We start from the raw sequence: 26,157 nt of genomic DNA, 5'->3' as shown, positions 1-26,157 counted from the left end.
CTTCAAACCCACCGTTGAACAAATTTGGTAGCAAAGCTGGGTGTGCCTGGAATAGAAAAGATTCAAATCGTGCTTCCAGTAGTAGTTAAACATGAAACACTGCAAGTCCTAAAACTTCGGCTTGCTCATCCATAAAACAGCGTGTGAAACTTAACATTTCGAATGCACTTGTCTAGCACCAGCAAAGCAAAATGTAATACTTCAAAATTTGGGGAAATGCAAAATTTTTCATGGGAACCCAGCAGACCATCTGTGTAACCCTCAGCAAAGATGATGGTTATCATTTATTTTTAATTTTGTGCTGAAACATGTATTTTGAACACTTGTTTTGAGCCTGGCCTATTGGCAAAAGGTAGAAATTGCGGTTTCTTAACCTGCATGCGCCTGAAAGTGGAAGATGAAAGGGGTTCATTGAGTTTAGAACCAGAAGACTGGAAGAAAGCTCTGCCACCATCCCCTGCCGGCCCCAAGGCCCTGCGTGAGTCACTTCCTGTGCCAAAACCTCAGTGCCTCTCAGAGTTCAGGGTCCCCCATGGGCTGGCCTGTTACTAGGGCTTGAGTGCAAGTCAGTTATTTTATTTGGAAGCAGGAATGAGAAGGTGGGGAGAGAGACAGGGAAGGAGGATGTGTAACTGTGTCTCCAAAGTTACTTCTACAGGCAACAGGGCCTTCTTATGGGGGCTTGATTTCATGGAGCTCTCCCTGAAGTATGTAGAATTCCTCTCAAATTTACCTAATCATAGGACAGGAGCCATTACCCACAGGCCCCTGTTCTCCTCAGCTGATTGGGGGTTTCCTTCAGGGGTGTAAATTCCACACTTCTAGGCTCTGCTGTCATGTATATTAAGGACGGGGTCCTGGGCTAGAAAGAGGTGTGATGTGAGCACAGCATGTGCTTGAGGTCGGATGCGGGTCTACAAGGCCAGTCTGAGCTCACATGGAACTTTCCACACCTCAGCTACTGCTGAAATCAGAAGTGGAACAGCAGGAGGTGATGTGGGCCCCACAGGCATTGACCGCCAGTCCTTATCTGCAACATATGGGGGATAACCTTCCAGCCTTACAGTGTGTAATCAGGGGGATCAGCTGCAGTGACATAGGAGAAAGAGCTTTGTAGATGTTAAAACCTATTAGAGTGTATAGGGGTGTTATGTGCCTACGTTTAATAATTATACTTCTTCACCAGGAAAAATGCATTTTAACATTCAAAACAGTCTCCAACATTTGAGGGCTCAGGTCCCAGATTTTTATGTATTGACATTTAAAAATTATATACCACGCTAACAAACTGTTAATTTTTTTAAAAATCTCTTTATCTTGACAAATATAACTTTACAGTTTTCTGGAAAGCTAATTTTGAATTTAGAGTTCTTGGACATCTTGGAGTTCCAAATGGAACATGGTGGGATGGAGACAACTGCCCCCTGTTTCCAGCCCTGTGCTAGGAACTCTGCGTCTCTTACCTCTTCCAGAATATGTAACTCTGGTCAAATGATTTTACCTCAGAACCTCCGTGTCCTCATCTGTAATAGCAAGCTGAATTACTGATTCTGCTCATTGCAGAGTTGTTGGCTCCAGTCTTTACAGACATTTAATATGTTTCTTTTCTTCCCTCCACACCACGATTTCCCTTTTACAAGGAAAGAAATTGAGGTTCAAGTGCTTACGTTGCTTTGCCAAGGTAAAGTGACTGGCTGGGGACAAAAACAAGATCAGAAGTCTCCTGACTTCCAGTGCAGTGCTCTTTTTGTGAAACCCTGCATCCCTTTCATGTCTGTGATCCACCTTCTGAGATGGAAGCCTAGACTCAGTCCGCCCAGAGCCCTGCTGGGAAGGCAAGGGGAAGCCTCATCTTAGGCTGCTGTTTGCTGTTGGTCCAGCATGAAAGCTTTCACAGCTTGTTGTGGTATTTAATGTTTGGCCACAGAATAAAACCCCACATTCATTTGTAGACGTCTCAGAGCCTATCCCATTCTAGGCGAGTGCTCGAGGATATGTTTAGAGAGAGCTTTGTGAGCTCTAAATCAGAAACTGCAATTAGGGTGAAAAGCTTTTGGGAGTCTTTAGTCATTATTCTGCTTTCCCCAGAAAGGTCTGCTTTATGTTAATATTAAATTCCTCTTGCCCAGATACCTCCTGGGTACACAAACACCTGGGATAGGTCTTGGTGTGAGCCAGAAGTTTCTTCTTATAGCCAAGAGGCAGGCCTTTGGCAAGCCAAGCCTCGGAAATTGTAGAAATCATGTTCCCGCCGGAAGTTACCTTCAGATTTCAACCCTCTTAGTGTGAAGTTCTCCCGGAAGTCCTGTCTCTGGAAGATGAGCTTCCCCTCCCTCCCTCTGCCTTGGTAGGCGCTTATACATCAGTTGTTCTTCTTATTCAATGAGGATGATGATATCAAAGGCATTGGTAAGAAATTGTCTAAAAAACTTTTTAAGAGGTATTTAACTGGCTGATAAAAGATTAACCTGAGAAATTATACTGGACCAGAGTGTGGGGGTGCTGACTGCGGATTTGCTAGTTTTAGTGATATTTCAGGTGAATATTATATATTTATGGTGCTCTCTGAGTCATGGGCTTAAGACCAAGCAAATTTTTGTTTCTCATTCAGCTTCTGCCTCCTCAAAATGGAGGCCACCCATAGGGTGACCCCCTTGAAGGGGTGCTCTCAGTGACTGGGTCTCTGGCTCAGGGGGGAAATGAAGCTGTAGATGAACGTAATCTTCTGATCTCCCCCAAAGTTGGCCTGGGGGCTATTTATTCGCTTCCTCACTAAGAGTCGATTTTTTATTCTTAATCAGTTTAGAGAAGATTTGAAGAGACAGATTCTAAGTAAGCCTATAGGCCATAAGATACTTTACAGTGTTTTAAAAAGTGCCGCATTTGAGATGAAGGAGATTTTTTTTTCCCCTAAAGTGATACTGAAAATTTCTTTGGGGGCAGCAATGCTTACTGTTTATTAGAATAAGAACCAAGCATAAATATAGCTACCTATGATTTGAAATATTTTGGCTATAAATATCTGAGAAACGTTCCTCCTTCTGCCTAGGAATTTCCGCAGGGTAAGTGCCTTTCTCATAAGCAAAATATATATACTATGGTGACGATGAAAACCAAAGGCCTAGAAAAATATTCCTTACCTCTGATGTTCCAGTTGGGGTGCCATGCCCCACTTATGCTATCTATCAGTTTGGTTAAAGTTTTCACTTAAATATAGTTTTTCTGTAAGTGTGACCTGATGGGTTAAAATTGCTTGAGCTTTGCATTGACAATTGCTGGAAAGGGTAGATTAAAGCTTTCCGTGGCTGGTTTCTTTTTTTTTAAGTTTTTATTCAAATTCCAATTCATTAACGTAAGTGTACTATTCGTTTCAGGTGTACCATATAGTGATTCAGCACTTCCATACATCATCCAGTGCTCATCACAACAGGTGCCTTCTCCATCCCCGTCACCTCACTTAACCCATCCCCCCCACCCACCTCCCCTCTGGCAGCTGTCGGTTCTCTATACTTAAGAGTCCGTTTCTTGGCCTGCCTCTCTCTCTTTTTTCCCCTTTGCTCATTTGTTTTGTTTCTTAAATTCCACATATGAGTGATAGTGGCTTTTTTAAATAAAACGTCCACCACTGGCTTATTTGGAGTCCATGTGAAAGTTCACAATATTTCTGTATATGTATTAAGGACACTGGTCAAGACATGTTGATCTCAGTCTCAGCCCAAGACAGTTACACTAATAAAGGAGCAAAAGCAGTGCTTCTCCTCTTTTCCCTTTCACACCTTTCTGCTGAAGTAATTCCCTGGTCCCTTGCACATGCCTTCCATAATAAGACTTGCCAAATTCGTCTTCACACAGGGCTGCTTCTAAGCCGATCACAGAGCCTACCTATTGGTTTTGCTTGAGAATCTTAAGGTCATACACACTTGGGCGGGTTTTTAAAATTATTTCACAATTGATATTTTCGTCAAAGTCATCTGTCTTTCCATCCCGTCCAAAACTCTTCCTTAGTCTGCAAGTAACAAATGAATTAGTTTGCTCACAAGAAGTTACCTTGTAAAGGCTGTTACTAAAATGAAGATGAAATCTGGGATTCAGAATAGAAGCTGAGTGAATTATGGATTTCCCTTGAATAGTTTTAAGGGATGATGTGATTTGACTCATGGTCAAGGTCACAGCCTATAAAGGTTAAGGTTTTTCATTTAGAATTGAGACTTTAGAGAACAAACTGATGGTTACCAGAGAGGAGGTGGGGGGTGGGGATGGCTGAAATAGGTGATAGGGATGAAGGCGTGCACCTGTTGTGATGAGCACTGGGTGTGTATGGAAGTGTTGAATCAATATATTGTACACCTGACACTAATATAACACCGTATGGGAACTACACTGGAATTAAAATAAAAAATAAAGAATTGAGACTTATAGTCCAATCCTTGGTTTCATCTTTCCAGTTGGAATTTGTTCAAATGTGGACTCAGAAAACACAGCTCGGAGCTGGCCTCTACACCTGGGCACAAATTGCTCAATTCCGATTCTTAGCTTCCTTATGTATAAAGTAAGGCTGGACCATCTGCGCTCTAAATCCCAGTGACTCTGATTGCTGTTCGCGTGACAAAGGTGAGGCAGAAGAGAATGGTGGTTTAACCAGAGGCTCTGGAGCTGGCTCCCTGGTCCAGCCCTTCCCCCTACCACTCCTCAGCTGTGTCATCTTAGGTGGACTATTTAACTTCTCTTTGCCTCCGACAGAAGAATGGGGATAACAGTTCATTTACCTCATGGAGTTGTTGTGAGAGTCAATGAGGTGATGCACACGAAATGTACAGAACAGCTCCGGGCCCACAAAAGTGCTCAGTCAGTGTGCACCACTGCTATCATGGCTTTGGGGATAGATCTCTTCTGCTTTCATAAAGAGCCACGTTCTTTCCTGGTTAGAAGTCTTTATGTTTGCTGTTCTCTGCCAGAATAGTTCTTCTACCTCTTTACCTGGCTAACTCTTACTCATCCTTCAGGACCCCTGCTGAAGTACCACCTTCTGCAGGAAGCCTTCCTTGAACCCTTGCCCCCTCCCCGGACTAGGTTAGGTACACCTACAACATTTACTTGCGACACTCTGCACACTTGTAGTTAATTACTTGTCCAAGGTCTATCCTCTCCAGGACATGAGGGCAATATCTTGACTTGCTCCCCTTTGTGGAACATAGCACCTAGCCTGGGGTGAACACACCACGCATCACATAGGTGCTGGTGAACATTTGGACACAGCAGTCATGGGATCGAATTGAGAGAATACCCAAACTAGCTGGAACCTTGCACAAGATCCTCAAGCTCCCTGAGCCCTACTTGCATCCACTCTAAAGTGTGGATGGTGACAGTGGCTGCGCCAGGAGGCTTGAGAAGATGAAAAGCTATCCGTACAGCACTTAGAGAGGGAGCTTATGGAAGATTTTTTTATGTTGGGTCTTTTCCTTACCCTGAGCCACATGGAAATGGAAATGTATTGGCGCATGAATGGGGTGGGCATGTCAATGAATCCTTTACCACTAATCTCAGAGGCCACAACAGGCCACCTTACCAACTGCAGAAGTAGAAGCCAGGCAAACCCAACATGGATCTGCACCTGCATCTCCCTCCTTTCCCCCCGATCCCGAGTTATTTACTGCTTTTGTTTTCTTTTCATAAAAGGAATATTGGTGTATGGCAATGCTTCAAATAATACAAAATGTAAGACTAGGACATTCCCATTGTTATTTTATTTCATACTGAATTATAACTTGTGTTTTAGAGCTCTTCATAATATGTAAGTGAATTGCCAGGTTTTTTTTTTTTCTAGCATTTTACTAGAATTTATAGCAATAATTGGGTAACGGGCTGCAATATTTAACAGTGATGTAACCCTGTGTTTGTTTTCCTGCCCGAAGAAGTACAGAGCTTCAAATATTTAAAGAATTGTTCTTATATAATTAATAAATTTGGGGAAGAATGGGAAAAAAATGAAAAATCTTCCTTTCCTTTCAAGGAAGTGTTTAGGAAGTTGCACCATTTAAGTATAAGCCTTCCTTACCACCACTGCTGGAATTCGAAATAAGAATGGGCTTGCTTTGATGTCAGCTGAGATTTCATATTAACAAGTGGTGCTTCACCGTATTGCATGGTGCACTGGGTGTTATACGCAACTAATGAATCGTCGAGCCTTACATCGGAAACCGGGGATGTACTATATGGTGACTAACATAAAATAATAAAAAATCATTAAAAAAAAAAAAAAAAGTGGTGCTTCACCAAAAAAAAAAAAATTTTTTTTCTTATCTTTAGTTTCCAAATCCAAGATCTTAGACCCGCCTTCCAGACTGGTGCCTGATCCCAGCCACTCTGGGAGCCAACAAGTTCCTCCCCTTAGGCTCAAATGGAAGGGTGGTTCCGAACGTTTTTGCAGAAGTCTGACCTACAGTTCTACAAATCGATCCCTTAAGGATTCCATCCTTCCTACCATGAGCTACCCTGGTCAGACTAATGGGAGCTCACATAAATTGAATTCTTGTGCAACAGCATTGGGAGTCATTTGTAAACTGTAAGTGAAAGTGTGCTCTCCAGTTGTCTCGCCGGGACACATTGCCAGCTGAGTTTATCGTTACCCCATTCTATCCATCTGTTTGCATTTGGTTGGGTTGAACCAATTCATAAATAAAGAAAGAAGGCTGAAAGCTGAAAGTCAAATAATGCATCTTTTTTTTTTTTTTTTTTTTTTTTGCACTGTGACTTCTTAGTGGTTTTGGACTTTCCTCTGAAATTCATTTTAATGCAGAGCAAATCCTGCATAAAACCAGTCTACAAAATTGACAGAGAATCAGAGGCTCTTCTGTGTGTGAGCTTTTCTCTTCCCCTCTTGTGTTCGCCCTGGATAATCTATGGGATTGTGTCTCTTCTCTTATGGCAGGGTGTTTAACCTACAGTCTGTAGATTCCCAAGGGGTCCATGGATAGAATTCAAGGGGTCCTTGGACTTTGGTTGGACAAAAATTACATTCTTAGCTTATCAACTGAAATTTAATGTTCCCTTCAAATATGAATATAGTCAACAAACCACAGTAGTATTAGCAATTTCTGTGGCTTTGTCAGTAACAGAATCACAGATATGTTCTTATCCCATTACAAGTGTGGTGCATATCTCAAAGTATCAGTCATGCTTATCACTACTTTGAAATAATTGTAGTATTAAATCCATTGCTAGATATTATTACTTAATGTATTAATAAAGATCTGTGTCTATTATCATAATCATAATTTTTTATTGTTTAGATCATTGTTTTCAGTATAATTGGTGTCCTTTTTGATCCTAAGTATTTTGTTTGGTGCATTTAAAAATATTATTCTGAGAAGGGTTTATAAAGTCCTCCTCAGATGGTTGAAGTGGCACAAAGGTGAAGACTGTTGTCTCCGATCAGGGGTTGGCAAACTTTGTTTCACAGGGTCAGATGGTAAATATTTTGTGCTTTCCCAGCTCTACAGTCTCTGTCTCAACTACTCAATTCTGCCATTGTAGCAAGAAAGCAGTCATAGACAATACCTAAACAAACGGGTGAGATTGTGTCCCCAAAAAACTTCATTTACAAAAACGGGCAGCAGGCTGAAGTTTTCTACCCCCTGATTTAGGACATCATGTTACTCTTAAGGTCAAATTTGGAAGCTGTTTCAATTCATCTTAGCCAGTCATTATCAGATACCTACTATGTGCGTATATTCATCCAAACATGTACATATTGAGTATCTTCTTTGTGCAAAGCATGAACGAGAGATTTAGGGGTCAAACAGCTGTGCCCCCACTTGGACAATCCAGTGGGGAAGGCAGAGGAGGGCATAGTCCCAAGTGGTAAGTGTTACAGGCAGGGGTGGGGACCAGGAGACTAGAGGAATACCAGCTTGACATCTGATGCAGTTTTGAAGGAGTCTGGGAAGGCTTTTTACAGGAGCTAAGAAGGGCACATTGGCAGGCAAAGGGGAGGGAAGACACAGCCTGAAAAGGGTCAAGCCACAAGAAGCTACTTGAGTGATGGCTTGGAGGCAAGAAGAAAATGGTCCTGGGATTGCTTAGAAAGTCTGAAGCTTTGTAAGGCAAAAGATAAGGCTAGATGGGTAAATCGGGGTCAGAGCAAGAAAGGCATAATAACGGAGCTCACATTTGTTCTGAAGGGAGCTATGGAGAGTGTTAAGCAGGAGAGGGACTGATAGTATTTGCATTTTTGAAAGATCACCCAGACTTACCCAGGAACACAGAGATGAATAACACAGTCAGCATGGTTAATGAGCTCACAGTCTTGTAGGAAAGACAGAAATATAAAATAACATTAGAAGGTGATATAATCAGTGTAATATTAGAATCAGATTTAAGGCGTGAGAGAGTCCTGAGCAGAGTCTTCTTAGTTCTGTTTCTGAGATGACGCTTAGAAGGAATAACGTGAAGGAAAATATTTAGGAAAGAAGCCTCCAAATACTCTAAGGTTCTCCCGAAAACATTAAACCATGGAATGTTAGGTCGGATGCTGAGGGAAGGAGGCCACACATATCTCCGGCATACTCTAATTAGGCTTTTGGTCCACTCCTTCTCAGACCAGTCAAGTGGCCTCTACTGTCAAGGCCATTCTGGATGTCCTGCTGAATCCCCTGGAGGACTGTTTTCTGCACCAACGAATTCCATTCTCAAATGTATTTTCCTAGCAGGATTTAACCATTCTTAGACCAGTTTCCTAGTTAATGTCTGAAGCACACTTGAGCTTCACTCCTCAGCCCAGCTCCAGCTTTCTAGAGAAAGGGTCTCAAACTGTGAGCAATTACTCAGTAGAAGGTAATGAGACCAGTTGAGGGGTCCTGAAGGAGAGTTTTTAGAAAGTGAAATAGGACAGAAGAGAGAATAGCAGAGGGTATCGCACGTAGTAAAACAAGGAATTATTTTATGAGACGTATGTTTCAGTTTGTGTGTGTGTGTGTGTGTGTGTGTGTGTGGTGTGTCCTGGGTCACAGTGTCCGATGTATGTCTTACTGTGGCTCATTCAAAGACTGAAAAACAGTGCTGGAGAGCATGACATATCTAGAACATATTTGGAGTTGAACAGGCTTCATTTGCCACTTTGTATGACACAGTAAGCCATAGATTTCTCTCCATGGCTGACAAAATCTGCTTTCTTTATTCTTAGAATTTTAGAGTTGAAAGCTCCAACTTAAGTATTCTAGGAAAAAAAAAGAAAAACAGCAACTTCCAGTACAGTGTTTTTCAGATTATGGGTCACAACATTTCAGTGGGTGGTGAGATTGATTTAGTGGGTTCTTACCAGTTTAGAAAAAAAAAAAAAAAGAAAGAAAGAAAGGAAAAGAAGAGAAAGAAAAGAGCAAAGTGAATAGAGTAAGGATAAGTATTTTTCCTTGAAAGTTTTTTTTTTTCAGTTTTGTACTCATATGTAAGTCATATGCAAACATACATATAGGTATACTGGGTTACTATGCATAAACATTATTTGTTATGGTGAGTCTAGGTTCAGGTTACTGAACGACATCCAACCTGCTATCCTGTTCAGAAAGCCTCTGTTCCATCCCTGATGGCCATCCAACTTCTGCTTCAATATAGCTCGACACTTCTGAGGCAGCTGGCTTCATTGTCAACCATTCCTAAGTGCCATTAAGAGTTTCCCTTAATGTTGAGGGATCAGTCTGCCATTGGCTTCCCTGTAAAGGGACCACTGGGCCTCCTAGTCCAGTATAGACAACACGGAGGTGTCTTGGCCGTCTTCATTTGGCACACATGTAAAGACACCATCCTAGGCTCACTGTCTCGAGCCAAGCAATACCAACCCTTTGAACTCTTCCTCGAGTGGAGATGTGTCCGGAGCACGTCCTGTTGAGCAATCAGCCTAGAAAACTACATCTCCCCAGGGTCTGGGCACGGGGCCATTCAACAGCAGCTTGTCGGGAGAATTCATACTTAGTGTGTGACCACTTTTTAAAGTCCAGTTTTATGCCCCTGCCTTCCCATAGATTTTTGCCACACCTGGTTTTCTCTGCCTTTGTGTATGTGCTGTCGGCTTTTAAAAGATTTTACATTTACCATTTGAGCTGGCTTTGCCCTGATGTTTCTGTATATGGAGCTCATTTTGAATTTTTATCCTATCATGCATCTTATTTATAAGGCCAGTTCCCAGGCAACTGTTTGCATTTCCTAAAATTCTTCTGGTTATTTTAGATTTTCTTCTTACTTTTATTGAGGTATGATTGACAAATAAAAATTGCATATATTTAGGTTGTACAATGTGATTATTAAAAGGTGTATAATATGATGATTTAATATGTGTATGCATTTGTGTAATGATGGCCGCAATCGAGTTAATTAATACATCCATTATTTCGCATAGTTACCTTTGTGTGTGTGCATGTGCACGCGTGGGTGGTGAGAACACTTAAGATTTACTCTCTTGGCAAATTTCAAGAATACGATAAGTATTATTAACCATAATCACTACATTATACATTAGATCCCCAGAACTATTCATCTGAAAGCTGACAGTTTATACTCTTTGACCAACCTCTTATATTTCCTACACTCTCCAGTCCTTGGCAACAAACATTCAACTCCCTGGTTCTTTGAGTTCAACTTTTCTAGATTCCATATATAAACATGAAATCATACAGTATTTGTCTTTCTCCTTCTGCCTGATTTCACTTAACATAATGTCCTCATTTTATCTGTTCTTCTGTAAATGGCAGAAGTTTCTTCTTTCTCATGTCTGAATAGTATTTCATTATATATAATTAAATAAACATATACATATGTATGTATGTATGTGTATACACACACACCCCCCCCCACATCAAAGGCAATTATGTTTTAGTGGTTCAGCTTTATCAAGTCTTTTTGTTTTAAAAGATTTTATTTATTTATTTGACAGAGTGAGAGAGCACAAGCAGGGGGAACAGGGGGAAAAGTAGAGGGAGAGGGAGAAGCAAGCTCCCCCCTGAGCAGGAAACCTGATGCGGGGCTCGATCCCAGGACCCTGAGATCATGACCTGAGCTGAAGGCAGACACTTAACCATCTGAGCCACCCAGGCGCCCCATCAGGTCTTTCAAAAACATGTAATATAACTATCGCTTCTCTTTTTTTACTCATATTTCATGAGTTTATATAATATTACATTAAATAACTTAATTACAATAACAAATATAAAAGTCATAAATAGATTTGGGAATGAACACAACTGACTCTTGATAAGCCACTAGCTGAATTAGTGAGAACAAATGAAGATCATTGGTTAATTTGATAAGTTGGTTAAGCAAAGGTTGATAAGGAAAGCTTTGACTATGTGTGATATGCACGGGGTGCCATATACTCATTTACCTACTTATAGCTAGTGTTTTCATACGCTACACCCATCTTTTATATAGATGCATTGATCGTTCATTTCCAGGACCCATACTGGCTTCAGATAGTCCACACTGTATTTTACATGTAGCTAGTGCTTAATGTGGTCAGATCATACAGAGAGCTGATGTTGCTCTTGTCTCTCCTCCACCCACAGATACTCTATTCCTTTTCAGTTACAAAACCCAAATACATTTGAAATCTAACTCAAGTTCTTCCTGGTCTCCTAGACCTTCCCCAACATTCCAGTTCACATTGACCCATTGAAATACAGTTGACCCTTGAACAACATGGGTTTGAACTGCATAGGTCCACTTATATATGGATTATTTTTTGATACAGTACTGTAAGTATATTTTCCTTATAATTTTCTTAACATTATCTATTCTCTTATTTTATTGTAAAAATACAGAATATAGTACTATGTAACATACACAATATGTGTTAATTGACTTTATGCTATTGATAAGGTCAATAGTAGGCTGTTAAGTTTGGGGGAGTCAAGAGTTATACATGGCTTTTTGGCTGCACAGGGACCTCAGCACCCCTCACCCCCATGTTGTTCAAGGGTCAGCTGTATAACACTTGAAATATGCTATTTTGCTTTGGCTTCCTACTGATCCTAAGATACATTATTTCTCAATTACATTATAAACTCCCTAAGAATGGAACTGTGTTTACAGTTCCTTGGAGCCTTCTAGAATATAGCTTCTGTGATGGGTGCCCTGTTGATAATCAGTCACATCCCAGTTGAGTAGCCCAAGGCAGCCACCTGCTGGGCTTGATGGTACCAAGAAAAATGAATGTCCACATAAGGTTGAAGTTGGCAATAGGCAAGGTAGTCAAAATGCCACAGGAAAGGGAATAAGACAGAAAAATGTACCAGCCAGTGGTTCTATGACTTTGGATAAATTACTTGTTTTCAGTGTTCACATGGGTAGAATGAGAGACTGGACCAGATAAGTGACTTTTAAAGCTTTTGGGGTCATGATTATCTTCGAGAATCTGATAAAAAGCTAAGGACACTTTACTCAGGTAACTGAAATGATGCTCATACCTACAATCTTGCTTGTAATTTCTGAGAGCCCTCAGACATCTGGACCAGTTGATCTGTAAGGTATCTGATAACCAGGCTGCATGCTAACGTTGCCAGTGGTGCTGCTGCTTCCCACCAGAATGAACCAGTGAGTCTCCATTACTAGAGTCGGCTGATGGAGTTTTGAGCAGGCACTGCTGACTGCATTGTACCTTCCCCATCACAGCCACTCCAGCTGAAACACCTTCCAAAGGCATTTGCTCTCCTGGGATGCGGGATGCCCAACCCAACCCTATCCCACTATTTGGAAAAGTGTTTCAAGTGCCCACCAGGCTGGTGGCTGCCCATTTTTACCTGGGATGGCAACACATTCCTGGTTTACCCCCCCCCCCCCCCATGCCTTTTTGCTGGTGGGGAAATGGGCAGGCTGGTGTTGCTATGAGGATTTAACTGGCAACTTTGTAGTCAGAACAGAGTGATTTTCTTCAGTGGAGAAAGATAAAGCTTTTGTTTGAGGGTGATCTAAGACAATCCTTTTGCCTAGTTATCTCTCTCTTGACTTCACCTTTGCACTTTTGTACCTCAAGAGATTCCAAAAACATTTAAATGTGAAACTCATGACCAAATCAGAGGCAAAATGTTAAAGGTTTTGGACTGGTATTCAATCTGCATAAGCTTTGCTCTCTCACTTGATATCATGAATTAAATGTTAATGATTTCAATCTCTTATTCGCTGAAAATACAGCTTTCTTTCCTGCATTTATAGCTTTCTTTCCTGTATTAAATGAACAAATACAATGTAGTCTCCTTTTTTGTGTGTGGGGGAAGGGCTGTCATTTCTACGTGAAGATCGTTGCAGATATTTGCAGGTAGTCCTGGGTAAACAATGGCACATTCTGAGAGCAGTTACATGTTATTTCCTCTATAAATGCCACAGGAAAGCTTAGCAAAGAACGGGAGCATTTTATCTAAAGATCACATCTTTTCGGTCAACTATTAGGTTTCCCTGGTGGCTTTCCTCTGTGACGTGATTTTGTTCTTTTTTTTTTTTTTTTTTTTTTTGAGCAATAGAAATTTATTTTCTTGCAGTTCTGGAGGCTAGAAGTTTAAAATCAAGGTGTTTAAGTCTAGAGCCTTCTTCTGAAGGCTGTGACGTGATCTTGTTCTAATTTGAGCTTGTAAATGTGTTTCCGTCCACTCGCTGAGATTTTCTCTTTGATGACAAAGTTAGTTTACGCAAGAAGTCCATCTCTAGGGAAAGGATATCAAGAAAGAGAAATGAGCCATACTTCCTCCGGTGAGCATGCCCCATGATCGCTGCTTCTCCAAACAGATGAATTCTTACAGGACGTGGGCCCCACACACTACTTGTTTTCGTGATGAGCTTGAGAGAGCATTTTTGACGGGGCTTAAGGACTCCATTTGGCCTTTAATTCCTGCCAATGAGAAACGAAGCAAGCACATATTCGAGAAATCCACAGATCATCCAGGCATCTCCTTTCAGCAAAATAAGTCTCTGTTTCCTTGCCTGATAAGTTGTTTATAAGGGATAAACATCACTCTTTTTTGCTTTCTGCCTTTCTCTAAATATCTGTGAGCAGAGGCATTTAACGATCGTGGTCAGGAAGCAAGCTAAAGGATGAACAACTTCCCCAACCACGACAGCCCCAAGTTTTCATCCAGTATCAAAGATCTTCTTAATCCAGCCTTTCCTCATGCACCCCAGTTGGCCTCACGATTTATCAGCTGTGTGAACTCGGGCAAGTTACTTACTCATTTAATGCCTCAGTTTCCACTGTAAAAATAAGGGGAGAAAGGTGTTTAATATTAATCTCCTGCATAGATTCTATGAACAAGATTGGTTCTTTACAGGCATTTGATAAATGGTAACTAGTATTAGCTACGAACACAAAACATCCACTTGAATTAGGCCCTTCATACCATCCCGCAGCCATGCACCACCATTTCCAAGTTTCTTTTTTTTTTTTTGAAAGTATATGTGTGTGTGTGTGTGTGTGTGTGTGTGTGTGTGTGTGTATTTTAAGATTTTATTTATTTGACAGGGAGAGAGCACAAGCAGGGAGAGCGGCAGGCAGAGTGAGAGGGAGAAGCAGGCTCCCCTCCAAGCTGGGAGCCCAACGTGGGGCTCTATCACAGGACCCCGGGATCATGACCTGAGCCGAAGGCAGACGCTTAACCAGCCAAGCCACCGAGGTGCCCCCCAAGTTTCATCCTGCTGTTATTATTACCTGGGGTGCTCTTCTCCCCACTGGGATGCCACCCTATAAAGCAGAGCTATCCAGTAGAAATATAATGCAAGCCCTATGTGAAATTTGAAGTTTTCTAATAGTGACATTAAAGAGGCAACATGAAAAAAGTGAAATTAATTTTAATAACATATATTTTAACCCTCTGAATCCAAAATGTTATCATCTCAACATGTGATCAATAAGATATTTTACGTTCTTTTTTTCCTTTGAAATCCACTGTGTACTTTACACTCATGGCACATGTCAGTTCAGATGAACTGTATTTCAAGGGCTGACGAGCCCCGGGGGCTGGATGCACCCAGGTTTAGAGTAGTAAGCAGGTGACCCAGGGTCATCTACTCTCTCTGTGATGTGGGCAAGTCCCTTATATAATGGCCAAAATACGCTGAGTGTTTACGATATGATGCCAGGCACTATGCTGAGGATATAGATTCATTGAATCTTCATGACAGTCCTCTTAGATAAGTACTTTTATTACTTAAAGAAGTTAAATAGCAGCTAGTAAGTAGGAGAGGCAGGATTTGAATGGCTCTGTCCAACCCCAGAGTTTGTAACCCTTACCTTCTGCTCATCGCCTCCCAGGTGGGAGCTCTAAGCAAGCGTCTGCATTCTCTATAGGGTTCTTGGAAGAACGTATGAAAATTCAGCGAGTTGGCACAGTTGTACAATTTTGGTAAGAGCAAGAATGGCCGTGGACAGAATCTTCTTGGGTTTTCCCATGGCAGTTCATGCAATTAGTCACCCTGTAAAACTTACATTTGTTTACTTTGTGAACAGATTGTGAATGGATGGAATCTGTGCTCTCCTGACCTCTGGGAATGGGGACGGTTAGGGGAAGGCTTGTTTATGAAACATCTGGAAGACAAAGTCGTTGAAAATGAACTCCTATATGGGGATCTTTTTACCAGAGTCAAACCCATGCCGAGGAAAAGCAGATGATCTTGAAACAGTGCTTAAAACTGACCTTGAAGATGATCTACTTGTTTTTATTGGCAGGGACCTAATAATTATGACCTATGATTTAAAATCAAGATGAGTTTTAGATAGGAAGAGCTGACTCGTTTTTATAAGCTTTATTGCTAGAGTCCGAATGCAACGCATTAGTTTACACAGCCAGCAAGCTGCCCTTCCTTTTTGCTCCTCCTGAATTACTGCTTCTTGTTTTGTTTTGTTTTTAATCCATAAAGACCAGATTCAAAAATGAGTTGGGCCTTAATCCAAGAGCGGGTCCAGATGAACTCCACGGTTATCAAGGACCTGGATCCAGAAACCAACTACCAGTTTGCCTTGAGGGCTGTGAATGCCCATGGCCGCAGCCCCCGCAGCCAGCCCAGCGACACCGTCAGGACCTTCTGTGAGTACCTTGGCCCCTTGGAAGGACAGACGTAGCTGCTTTGCCGGGGTTGCCTGGCAAGGACCCGTTGACTGGGGTTTCTTAGTGCCGTGCAGAGGGACAGCCTGCTGTGAGGTTATCCTCAGCTTTTGCTGCTGTGCTTTTCCCAGCACTTTGGAAGTTCGAGGCTCTCCACAGGGACACAGGCTGTTTCTATGTACAGGAGGTCAGCAGAAGGTTTATTTCTGCATCGTCCTTGGGGAGTTCGAGGTCACTGTTCTTTCACAATTACAGAACAAACCACATACCAAGATGATGTGCAGCCTCCCCCACCTCCTGGCCTTTGCATCTTTTGAGCAAATGGGTTCATCTGAGAATCTAGGAGAAACAAATAATGCTCCCAGACTCTTTGGGGTTAGCGTTCATCTGCATAACTGAGGACACTCAAGTACAATCAGTCCTGCGGAATGATGGTCAGGGAGAATCAGTCAGTGGTGCGCTGAGTGTGTGGCTAGGGGTCATCGGATGGCAAAAGTTCCTGTGTGTCGTAGTGTCTCCCTGGGAGGCTCGGGGAGGCTTGGGCCTCTGGCTATCACATCACCCAGGGATTTTGTGAAAAGTCAGATTCTGATTATCGTCTGGGGTTTGAGAAGTTTCTGCATGATTCAGGCAAGAACCACACTTTGATTGCTTAGACCACCTTGCCAACCCTGGCTTAGAAATCTTTGTCTTTTGGAAATGGGGGCATATTGACATAAACTTAGAACACTGGAGTGGGGAGATCTCAGAATTGGAATGTTGGCACTTTTTTGTTTGAAAACTCTGTAATCTTTTCAGTTTTAACAACAAATTCCTCTAGGTTCCTGTGTCTAAAGACCCCTGCTGCTACCCCAGGTCCTCTTTACATAGAGAGGAACTCCCAGAAAAGAAGCCTACCTTATTTTGTTTTTCTTTCCCTTCCCCTATGATCATCTGTTTTGTTTCTTAAATTCCACATATGAGTGAAATCATGTGGTATTTGTCTTTCTCTGACTGACTTATTTCGCTTAGCATTATACCCTCTAGTTCCATCCACGTTGTTGCAAATATTCCATTGTATATATGTACACCATATATATCTCCTTTATCCACTCATCTGTTGATGGACATCTGGGCTCTTTCCATAGTTTGGCTATTGAGAACATTGCTGCTATAAACATTGGGGTGCATGTGCCCCTTCAAATCACTATGTTTGTATCCTTTCGATAAATACCTAGTAGTGCAATTTCTGGGTCATAGGGTAGCTCTATTTTTAACTTTTCGAGGAGCCTCCATTCTCTTTTCCAGAGTGACTGCACCAGTTTACAATCCTACCAACTGTGTAAGAGGGTTCCCTTCTCTGCCTCCTTGCCAACTTCTGTTGTTTCATGAAATGAAATCAGAAAGGGAGACAAACCATGAGAGACTCTTAACTCTAGGAACAAACTGAGGGTTGCTAGAGGGGAGGTGGGTGGGGAGATGGGGTAACTGGGTGATGGGCATTAAAGAGGGCACGGGATGTAATGAGCCCTGGGCAGTATATGCAACTGATGAATCACTAAATTATACCTCTGAAAATAATAATGTACTGTATGTTAATTACATTGATTTTAAATTAAAAAAAGAAAAGAAGCCTACCTAACCCTGCCAGTTGCTTTCTGTTGGCCAGCGCCAGTCTGAGTAAGCTCCTCCCCATCCTCCCACAGTATCTGCAGGCTGACTTCCAGGGCCACGGCTGTTTCCAGGGGTGCGGATTCACCACGTTCCCCAAGTCCTAGGAATCTTTCCTGAGAACAACCCTTACCCTAACCTTGAATTTCAGGGCTTCTTCCTTCAGACTGAACTGTTGGCCATTAATGGGGCTATGGTGAGGCCACCCCTCACACATATGTACACACTCCCCTACATACACATGCACACACACGTATACAGACCTGTACACGCACACAGACACGCATACCTACACAGTAACTATCATCACCCAGCAATTGTTTCATCCTCCTTCTTCTTTAGGATTTAGAAGCTCAAACTCCCCAGTCATATGACAAGGGATGAAGCTCTTTCTTTCCGGAAGACGTGTTAATGATTCTATTTCAAATCCAGGAAGGGTCTCCTTCCACTCTTGCTGGGTGAGAGCCTTGCTATAATCTTTGGTTAAGCTCTGTGTAGGGCCAAAACTGGGGCAACAGTGGCCGGGCCAGGCCCCGGGACCTGCCTGTGTTTCCACACATGCAGTTTGCCCTTTCGCACCATGGGCTGAGCAGGGGCGCCCCCGCCCACCCTCTTCCCCAGCGTCCAGCTCCTCCGCTCCTGTCCGGGGAGCTGCCCCGCACTCTTTCCCTTGGTGCTTTCCTGTAGCTCCTTCTCCACGTGCACAAGGAGGTAGAAGGATGAGATGTGACCCCTGGCGCCGGCCCTGTGTGTGGGTGTGGACACTGCAGTCCAGGAGGGGGCAGAGGTGGGGACGTCTCTTCAACTTTTTTTTTTTTTTAAGCAGAAACCCTGGTCTGGGCTCGCAGTTTCTGATGATTATTTCCCACTGGTGGGTGGCAGCTTTGTGAATGAAGTGACATAAGGCATGTGAAATTGCTTCACGAATATGTAACGTTACATTACGATTGGTCTCCTGTGTGAACTAAGACTATCATTGCAAAGTAATTATGGGTAGGGAACATGGCTGATTCAATGGGAACTATCAACTGTGAAATATTCTGAAATAAATAAAATTTAACTATGTCTTACATATATACAGCTACTCAAATCAGGAAAAGAGAAATAGAATTGATTAGAGGGCTGGTTTCATAAGTGCATGAGAATGTGCTGTAATTGGTATTTCAGTTGGGAGTTTTTTTCTCATGATTGCTTCAAATATTTTAGAAAACCCTGTATTCTGCCCCATTCACACTTCTTATTTTGCGATTAGTTTCCCAAACCCATTTTTCCGTATATAAAATAACCTAATTATCAATTAACACTTATCTGAATTAGAATAAATTCTCAGTATCAGAGCTACCATTACAAGAATCTCCTATGAGTCAGGCAGTGCACTGAGCACATTAACTAAGAAATTCCATGTTGATTCTTTTTGTTTTTTAAATTTATTTATTTATTTATTTATTTGAGAGAGAGAGTGCAGAGGGGAGGTGCAGAGAGAGAGGGAGACGGAAACCCAAGCAGACTCTGCGCTGAGCATGGAGCCTGACTCGGGGCTTGATCTCGCAACCCTGAGATCATGACCTGAGCCCAAACCAAGAGTTGGCACTTAACCGACTGAGACACCCAAGCGCCTTTCCCTGTTAACTCTCACAGAAACCCTGTGCTGGAGGAATAGTATCTCTTCTTATAGATTTTATAAGAGTTGAATCTTTGAAAGGTAACATATTTTGCCAAGAACAGTCATTGTAAAGGTAGAATTTGAACTCAAACTGAGCGGATGGCAAAGTCACTTCCCTGAGCCAGATTCAAATGAAAGGTTCTCATTCTTCTAATGCGAAGTAGCATGAGTGCGGCAGGCTCAGCAATTAAAGTACAGGGAGTAGTCCCTGTGGACTCTATGGGCTAAGGGGGTTTGCCAGCACAGAACAAACCTATAGAATTGTTGTTTTCTTTTAAAACTTGTGAGGTATACCGTACATACAAAAATGGGAATAAAACATACACGCAGCCTGAAACTCAACTGGGAATTGTCAGCATTTACAGCCGGCAGCCCTTCTGATTGGCTAGACCCCAGCCAAGCCCATTGCTAAGTATTTTAAGGCCACGCTGAAGGGATTTGTGAGACCAGTGTTTGTGCCAGTTGGGCGTCCCCAGTCCTCACTGCTCCTCCTCCTCCTCCTTACCTCAGCTCTGTCCCGCAGGGGTGTTTTCTTGGTGTACTACCTTCTTTGCTTCTTGAACGGTGAACTTCAGAACAGAGTGTTCACAGTGACCACCAACACTAAGGTGGAGAGGGCCCCATGGGAATCCTTGAGGCCCCACCCTGGACACCACCACAGGCTGGGCCCCTCTGTGGCTTATGTTAGGCCTACGCCCACCTACTTTCATAAGGAGAGATAACATCTCAGCTGTACGGACAAGGCGTTGACTTCCCCTGACCTGTAAACGCCAGACCCTGTTCGCAGCTTCACTGCTCAGGGGGGCCCTCGGTGGATCTCAGTTGCTAGTGTGTGTGGTTAATGAGAGCCGGGGCCCAGTGTGCTCTTTCCTTGGCGCTCACCCAGAGTGAGGAAGAGCAGAGGTGTGACGGCTTCTCTGGCGTGGTGCCCGGTGTGCCCAACTTCCATGTCTAACCTCGGCTCCACCAAGTTACAAGTAGAGAGGGAAGAAAATATTACGATGTTTCAGGGTCCCGGTCCTCTAATGAGAACTAGAATCGTTTTGGTGACCTTGAGTAACAATGACGCTACCCTGTATTTACTTCCGTCCTCTCGTTGGTGACTTTCCACATGTAACAGGGCCTATTCTGTTCCCCTGAGGAAATGCAAAGACAAAGGTCACGGTCTGCCACTCCTTACCCCATCCTGCTCATTTTTTTTGCGTTTGAGAAAGAAATACCAACAACATTATAATTTGCCTTACTGCTCTGTGGCATGCTTTTTCCCTGAGACTGACCTCAGAAATTAGCTGGTCAGAGCAGGGGCCTCTGTGGAGCTCAAGGACACAAGGACACAAACGTGTGGCTTTGTAAGACATGTGTTCGCCCCAGCTGGTGGCCACTTATTGGCTGGGATCCAAATTTCACTTGGTTGAGAAGGATGGAAAGAGTAAAAGAGGACACAAACTGGAATAATAGAAATGGTAGAAGTAAAAAGCTAAATTTTTCGTTCATTTTCCCAGAGACAAACAAAATGGGATGAACAAGAACTTACATGTTTGGCCAACTATAGGGTTACATAACCTTTCCTGGGAATGGAATTTGGTCCTACCACCTTCAGCCACTTAATTTCTCATGTTCAATCATCGTTATTCAGGCAGAGAAAGAACCAGTAAGTTCTTCAGTGCACTGCACTTAGTATTGTCAGGGCTGTCCCAGGGGAGGGTGCTATTTTGTTCCTCACAAAAGCCATTTTGTTATTTCCTGCCTCGGGGCTTTCGTGCCCACTGTTTCTTCTGCCTGAAACTCTCTTTCCCAGATCTTTCCATGACTACCTCTCGCACCCCTCTAGCTCAGATGTCCTTCCTCAGACAGGCAACACTGAACTTCACCCTCCTTTACCTCAGCCCCATTCCTGCTGTGATTTCCCCAGAGCACTTTCACTGCCGGAAACCATTTTAGTATCTGCACCCCTCCTCCAGGATAAGCTTCATAGTGGAGTTGGAATGCCTTGCTCGAGGTTGTGTCCCCACACCCTGTATCAAATAGGTGCTCCATAAATATTCAGTGAGTACATGAATGACTAAACGTGACTTCAGACAAGAGCCCGTGACTACTTTGGAGGCTGGAAACTTCCTACAGCCACTGTCTGGGGAATTCAAAGAGAAGATGGAAGGAGAAAGGGAGTCTAGAAACTCACCAGGTTTCCCCACTGGCAAGGTTCACAGGAAAAGTCCAACTCCAGAATTGCAGTGTGTCACAAAAAAGAAAAAGTAGAGTAAAAGAGGGAAGGAGGAAGGGAGAGAGGAGGGGGAGGAAAAACCTGGGGGTTTAAGTTCAAGACAATAAGGATGGGAAAGAGGCCTTTGAGAGAGAGTTCAGTGATCCAGAGAGCACAAGTTGCTAATAAGGGGGTGAGGAAGGGAGAGACTGTGTTTACACCTGTGTTCTTTCCTGATCGTTAGAATAAGCTTTAACATTTCTATGCTAAATTTGACTGCATTTTTCCTTTGGTTCTAGTTAGTCTAATTATGGTCTTAGACCTTCAGAGATGGCATAGGAAGGTGTGAGATGTCCAGTGTGGGTTTGGTTTTCACCACACGCCCCCCCCCCCCAGTCCATTTACTATAGTAGTTGCAGAAACACTCTCTTCTACTGAACTAAGACAACCCAGCCTGGCCCAAATCAATCAAATTTCTACAGTAGACCTAATTTCATGATGTTCCCTATCCGGCCCCCCCCTTTTACTGGTCTCTACCTTCCTGCTTACTGGGACATGGCAGCTGGTGTTGGTTGTGTATCTGTTTATACCCTCATCATGCAAATGTCCGTGAGTGAATCTGATTTTGCCCAGTTTTGCTCTGAGATTTGGACCCTTGTCTTTAGTTGTCTGTCTCTCCAGAGACCTGCTTAGCACGCTAGAGTTCCTCGATACGTGTTGTCACATACCTAGCCACAAAATAGATTTCTTTTATCCCCAGTCACTAGTAAGGGCTCCTGTTTGGTCTCAATGCCTTGAATTAGCTGCAACAGTGAGCAGAGGGGAAGTGAGTGGGGACGGAAGGTAGTGGCGGGCACCAGGGATGGGTAAGAAGCAGACAGGAAGGGACTGGAAGCCGCTTCTCCCCAAATCCCCATGACTTCTACGTACAGCCTGCTACTTCTTTTGGTCAGTGCCTGTGAAAAATCCTCACCAACCCTTGAAATTTCCTTACTGCCCCCAAATAGTGTACCTTTAGATGGAGCAGAAGCTCTTAGGCATGTCTGGGGCTGAGTGCCGGGAGAACTTTCTCTTACTACCTTGCTGTAAGAACTCAGGAAAGTCACTGAAAGTCTCTGGGCCTCAGTGTCCTCATCTCTAAAATGGGTACAATAATGTCTAAGGTAGATAATATTTTCTACTTCTAAAGGTCATTTTGAGGAAACACATGTGAAATAGGGATTATGACATCTACCCACTTTTCAAGATGAAGGAGATGTTGATACGGATGGTGTAGATGGTGTAACTGACTGGGTTACCACCAACCAGTCTGTCACTTTTCCTTTATGGCTCCATACTCTGAACTCTGCTCCTGGGACTTGAGGGTACTAGAATGTCAGAATTAAGAAACAAAGGATAAGGGACAAAAAATGCCCTGACAGAGTGGGAGAAAAGAAGAGACTACAGGGGTTAGGTCAAGTAGAATCATTAAGATGGATTTGGTTGGTTGGTTGGTTGGTTTTAAAAGATTACAGATTTAAAAGACATCAGATAATTAAAACTGCCAGGCACAATGAACTTTGCTAACAAAATTTCATCTCTCTCACCACTCAAGCACATCCTGAATTCAGGCAAAAAGAGAGAGAGAGAGAAAGAAAAGACCTCATAGTTATAATACTGTACCTCTACTTTTTGTTAGCTTGTTTTTAACCTCTGCAAAGTTAGCCATTTACTTCGACAGGGGTCAGCAGATTTTTCCGTAAAGGGCAAGATAGTAAACACTTTGGGATTTCTGAGTTCACTTCTGCTGTTGTCGCCTGAAAGCAGCCATAGTCGATAAAAAATGTGTGTGATTGTGTTCCAATAAAACTTTATCAGCGGGCATGGGAAATTGAATTTCATGTCATTTTCCTGGGTCACAAAATATTTTTAAAACTTTTTTTCAACCATTTAGGAAAGGAAAATCCACTTAACTTGTGTACTATTAAAAGGATTAAAGAAGATAATTTAGGTGATACACACAAACTTTATTTAACACTTCATGAACTGAGTAACTCCATTCTCAAGGCCCCAGAGAGCTGCAACATGGGGTGGGAGGCAGAAGCTTCTGCAGAATAAAGAATGAACAGCAGGAAGAGAAAAATAGAAAGGGAATCAGGAAGAAAGAGATAAGTATAGAGTTCAGAGTTGGCTTGGGCGTTTGGGATTGGCTGGCTGGATATACCGCGTTTCTAGTTAAGAGGGACATTTACAGGGACTCGAAAGATACCTAGTTTTCTTTTCTTTTTTCTTTTCTTTTCTTTTCAAGATATTTATTTATTTATTTATCAGAGAGAGAAGGAGAGAGAGCGAGTGCACAAGCAGGGGGAGCAGCAGAGGGAGAAGCAGCCTCCCCATTGAGCAAGGAGCCCCATGCGGGACTCAATCCCAGGACCCTGGGATCATGACCTAAGCTGAAGGCAGACGTACTTAACTGACTGAGCCACCCAGGTGACCCAGTACCTAGGCTTCGGTTTGCCGATGTGGCACCCCTGGCATAAACAGCTCCATCTTGGACCTAGAAATTTATTTCATCAGTATAAAAACAGGCCGCTGGAGCAGATTTGACGTGAGAGCCATAGTTTGCTGACCTCTGTGGTATATATTACTGGAGTCCCCCCTTAAATTTTAGGAGACTGTCCAGGAAATTTGAGGAATCTACTCAGTAGCAATTTTGTCAAACTTGGAAAGAATCAACACGTGCATACGAATGAAATTGTCTTCTTGATGGAAATTGAATTTTCACATGAAATTTAATTTTAATTTTCACATAAAAATTCTGAAACAAATAAGAGCTCCCCGAGAGCCTACAACCTAGGTGCCCTTGGACGGGTTTGTGCTGCTGTCCGGGGAAGAGCGAGAAAACTGAGAGAGGTGCTTCTGCTGGACGTTACTCCCGAGCTTGGGTTCAGCCTATAAATTGGTGAGCTTTCATGGATTTGTAAATCTTTAGAATGTAAGAGGGAAAAAAGGAACAGGAGGAAGAACAAATCATGTGTTTCCCTCATAGCCTAGATAAATCTGCATTTTAAGTGTGCAGTTTGTGCATAAACATAACCCGGAAGGCGAGTTTACAGGCAGGTGCCCTCCGTGGTAATCGCTCTATTGATCTGCTAATGCCTGGATGCATGTAAATCCACGGAGCGCTCATTTGCACAACTTTATTGGTTCTAAAGGGAATGATTCACTTTGCTGTTTAAATACCTGCTACCTATTAATTGTTCTTCCGAGGCCTCTGTACCTCTCCCAGTACCATACATTTGCTTATAATCACTGCACGGATATTTTACCCCCTCTGGCTTGCTAAGGAAGAAAGACTAAAACAAATGATAAGAAAATATAATTTCCCAAAGAAGAGTCGCTCCCGATGGTCTAGTTTCAACTGAAGCATCTGTCGAACCGGTCAGCTGCTATTTCTGGGCCACGCCGTGAACAACCGGATACGATGTATTGCGCTCCGTCTCAGTGGATTTTGGAACATTCATCTATGGAAGTAATATGCACATGTTCTGCACTATTTTTCCTTTTGTTTCCTTCTATTTCCTTATTACTCATTTTGTTCTTTCTTTTATATTCCTTATTTCATGGTTAGTCTTTCAGTTATCTCCTTTGGAGTACTTCTTGCTTTTACACAATTCTCCACCAGGATCATCTCTTAGCATGTAAATCCGTGAGTCACTGAGGTTCTTCAATGAGAGAGGAGGACCACGGTGGTGGTTTAGCACAGAGAGGAGGCCCATGACATCAGCTGGATGCAGGGACAGACATGGAGGAGGGACACGGTGGGCGCTGGCTGGGTCTGATGGATCTTGTCTGATTGTGCAAGTAAATACGAAACAAATGTGAAAGTAAGAAGCAACCCCTGAGACAAGATGACTTTTCTAATGATCTTGGGTGTCAGCGGAAACAGAGACATGTGGAATTGGTTCATTTGAAGTGAGTTCAGTGAAGGAATCTTTTGCAAAAGTTTGGGCCGATGTAAGGAAAGCAAAAACAAGCCATTGCCGGCACCTGGAGATAGACAGGGAGAGCCATCGGGCAAGAGCTGTGACCTTCAGACGTGCGTCCCGTGACAACCCGGTAGAATGGAAGTTGGAGAACAGAGATGCTGACTCCTTTCCCCCCTCCTTGCACTCTCCTGCTGGCGTTCCAGATGGTCAGATCACAGCTGGTGGCCCGATGGGTCAGCCTCCCAGGGCCCAGGGCCAAGTGGGGAGGAAGAAAGGAAGATGCGGGGTGGGGGGGGGGGCAGAAGAAAGGAATCCACCAAAAGAAGTAATAGTATCATCTCGTATAATAAGAGATTGATGCCTTTTACGTGGATTCCAAGAATATAGATTATGTTTTGCCTTTCACGCTTACTGAAAGCAGGAATCTTATCTCATTCATCTTTGCCTTTTTAGCATTTGCCTTGAACAAAGGAGATAGGTCTCACAGCCAAACTTTTGTTATCGGAAAGTTTATAAACTCAGAGCAGGCAAGGACTAATTCCTCGTTTTGCAGATGAGGAAACTGAGGCCCAGAATGACTCAACAGTCTTCTCAAGGTCACTT

General features: G+C 42.9%; 1 protein-coding gene across 1 annotated transcript in view; it reads left to right on the top strand.

The window, feature by feature from the left end:
* Positions 1 to 26,157, top strand: part of EGFLAM (EGF like, fibronectin type III and laminin G domains) — a 178,784-nt gene that overhangs the window by 81,416 nt on the left and 71,211 nt on the right. The window contains exon 7 of the mRNA XM_045787293.2: positions 15,889 to 16,055. Within this exon, the coding sequence (XP_045643249.2) occupies positions 15,889 to 16,055 (167 nt within the window). The remainder of the gene's footprint in view (positions 1 to 15,888; positions 16,056 to 26,157) is intronic.

Source organism: Ursus americanus, chromosome 15, assembly GCF_024610735.1.
Source record: "Ursus americanus isolate L20-20 chromosome 15, mUrsAme1.1.p, whole genome shotgun sequence".
NCBI classification, from domain to species: domain Eukaryota; kingdom Metazoa; phylum Chordata; class Mammalia; order Carnivora; family Ursidae; genus Ursus; species Ursus americanus.
Note: the sequence above shows the minus strand (reverse complement) of the source record. Positions and strands in the feature narration are given on the sequence as shown.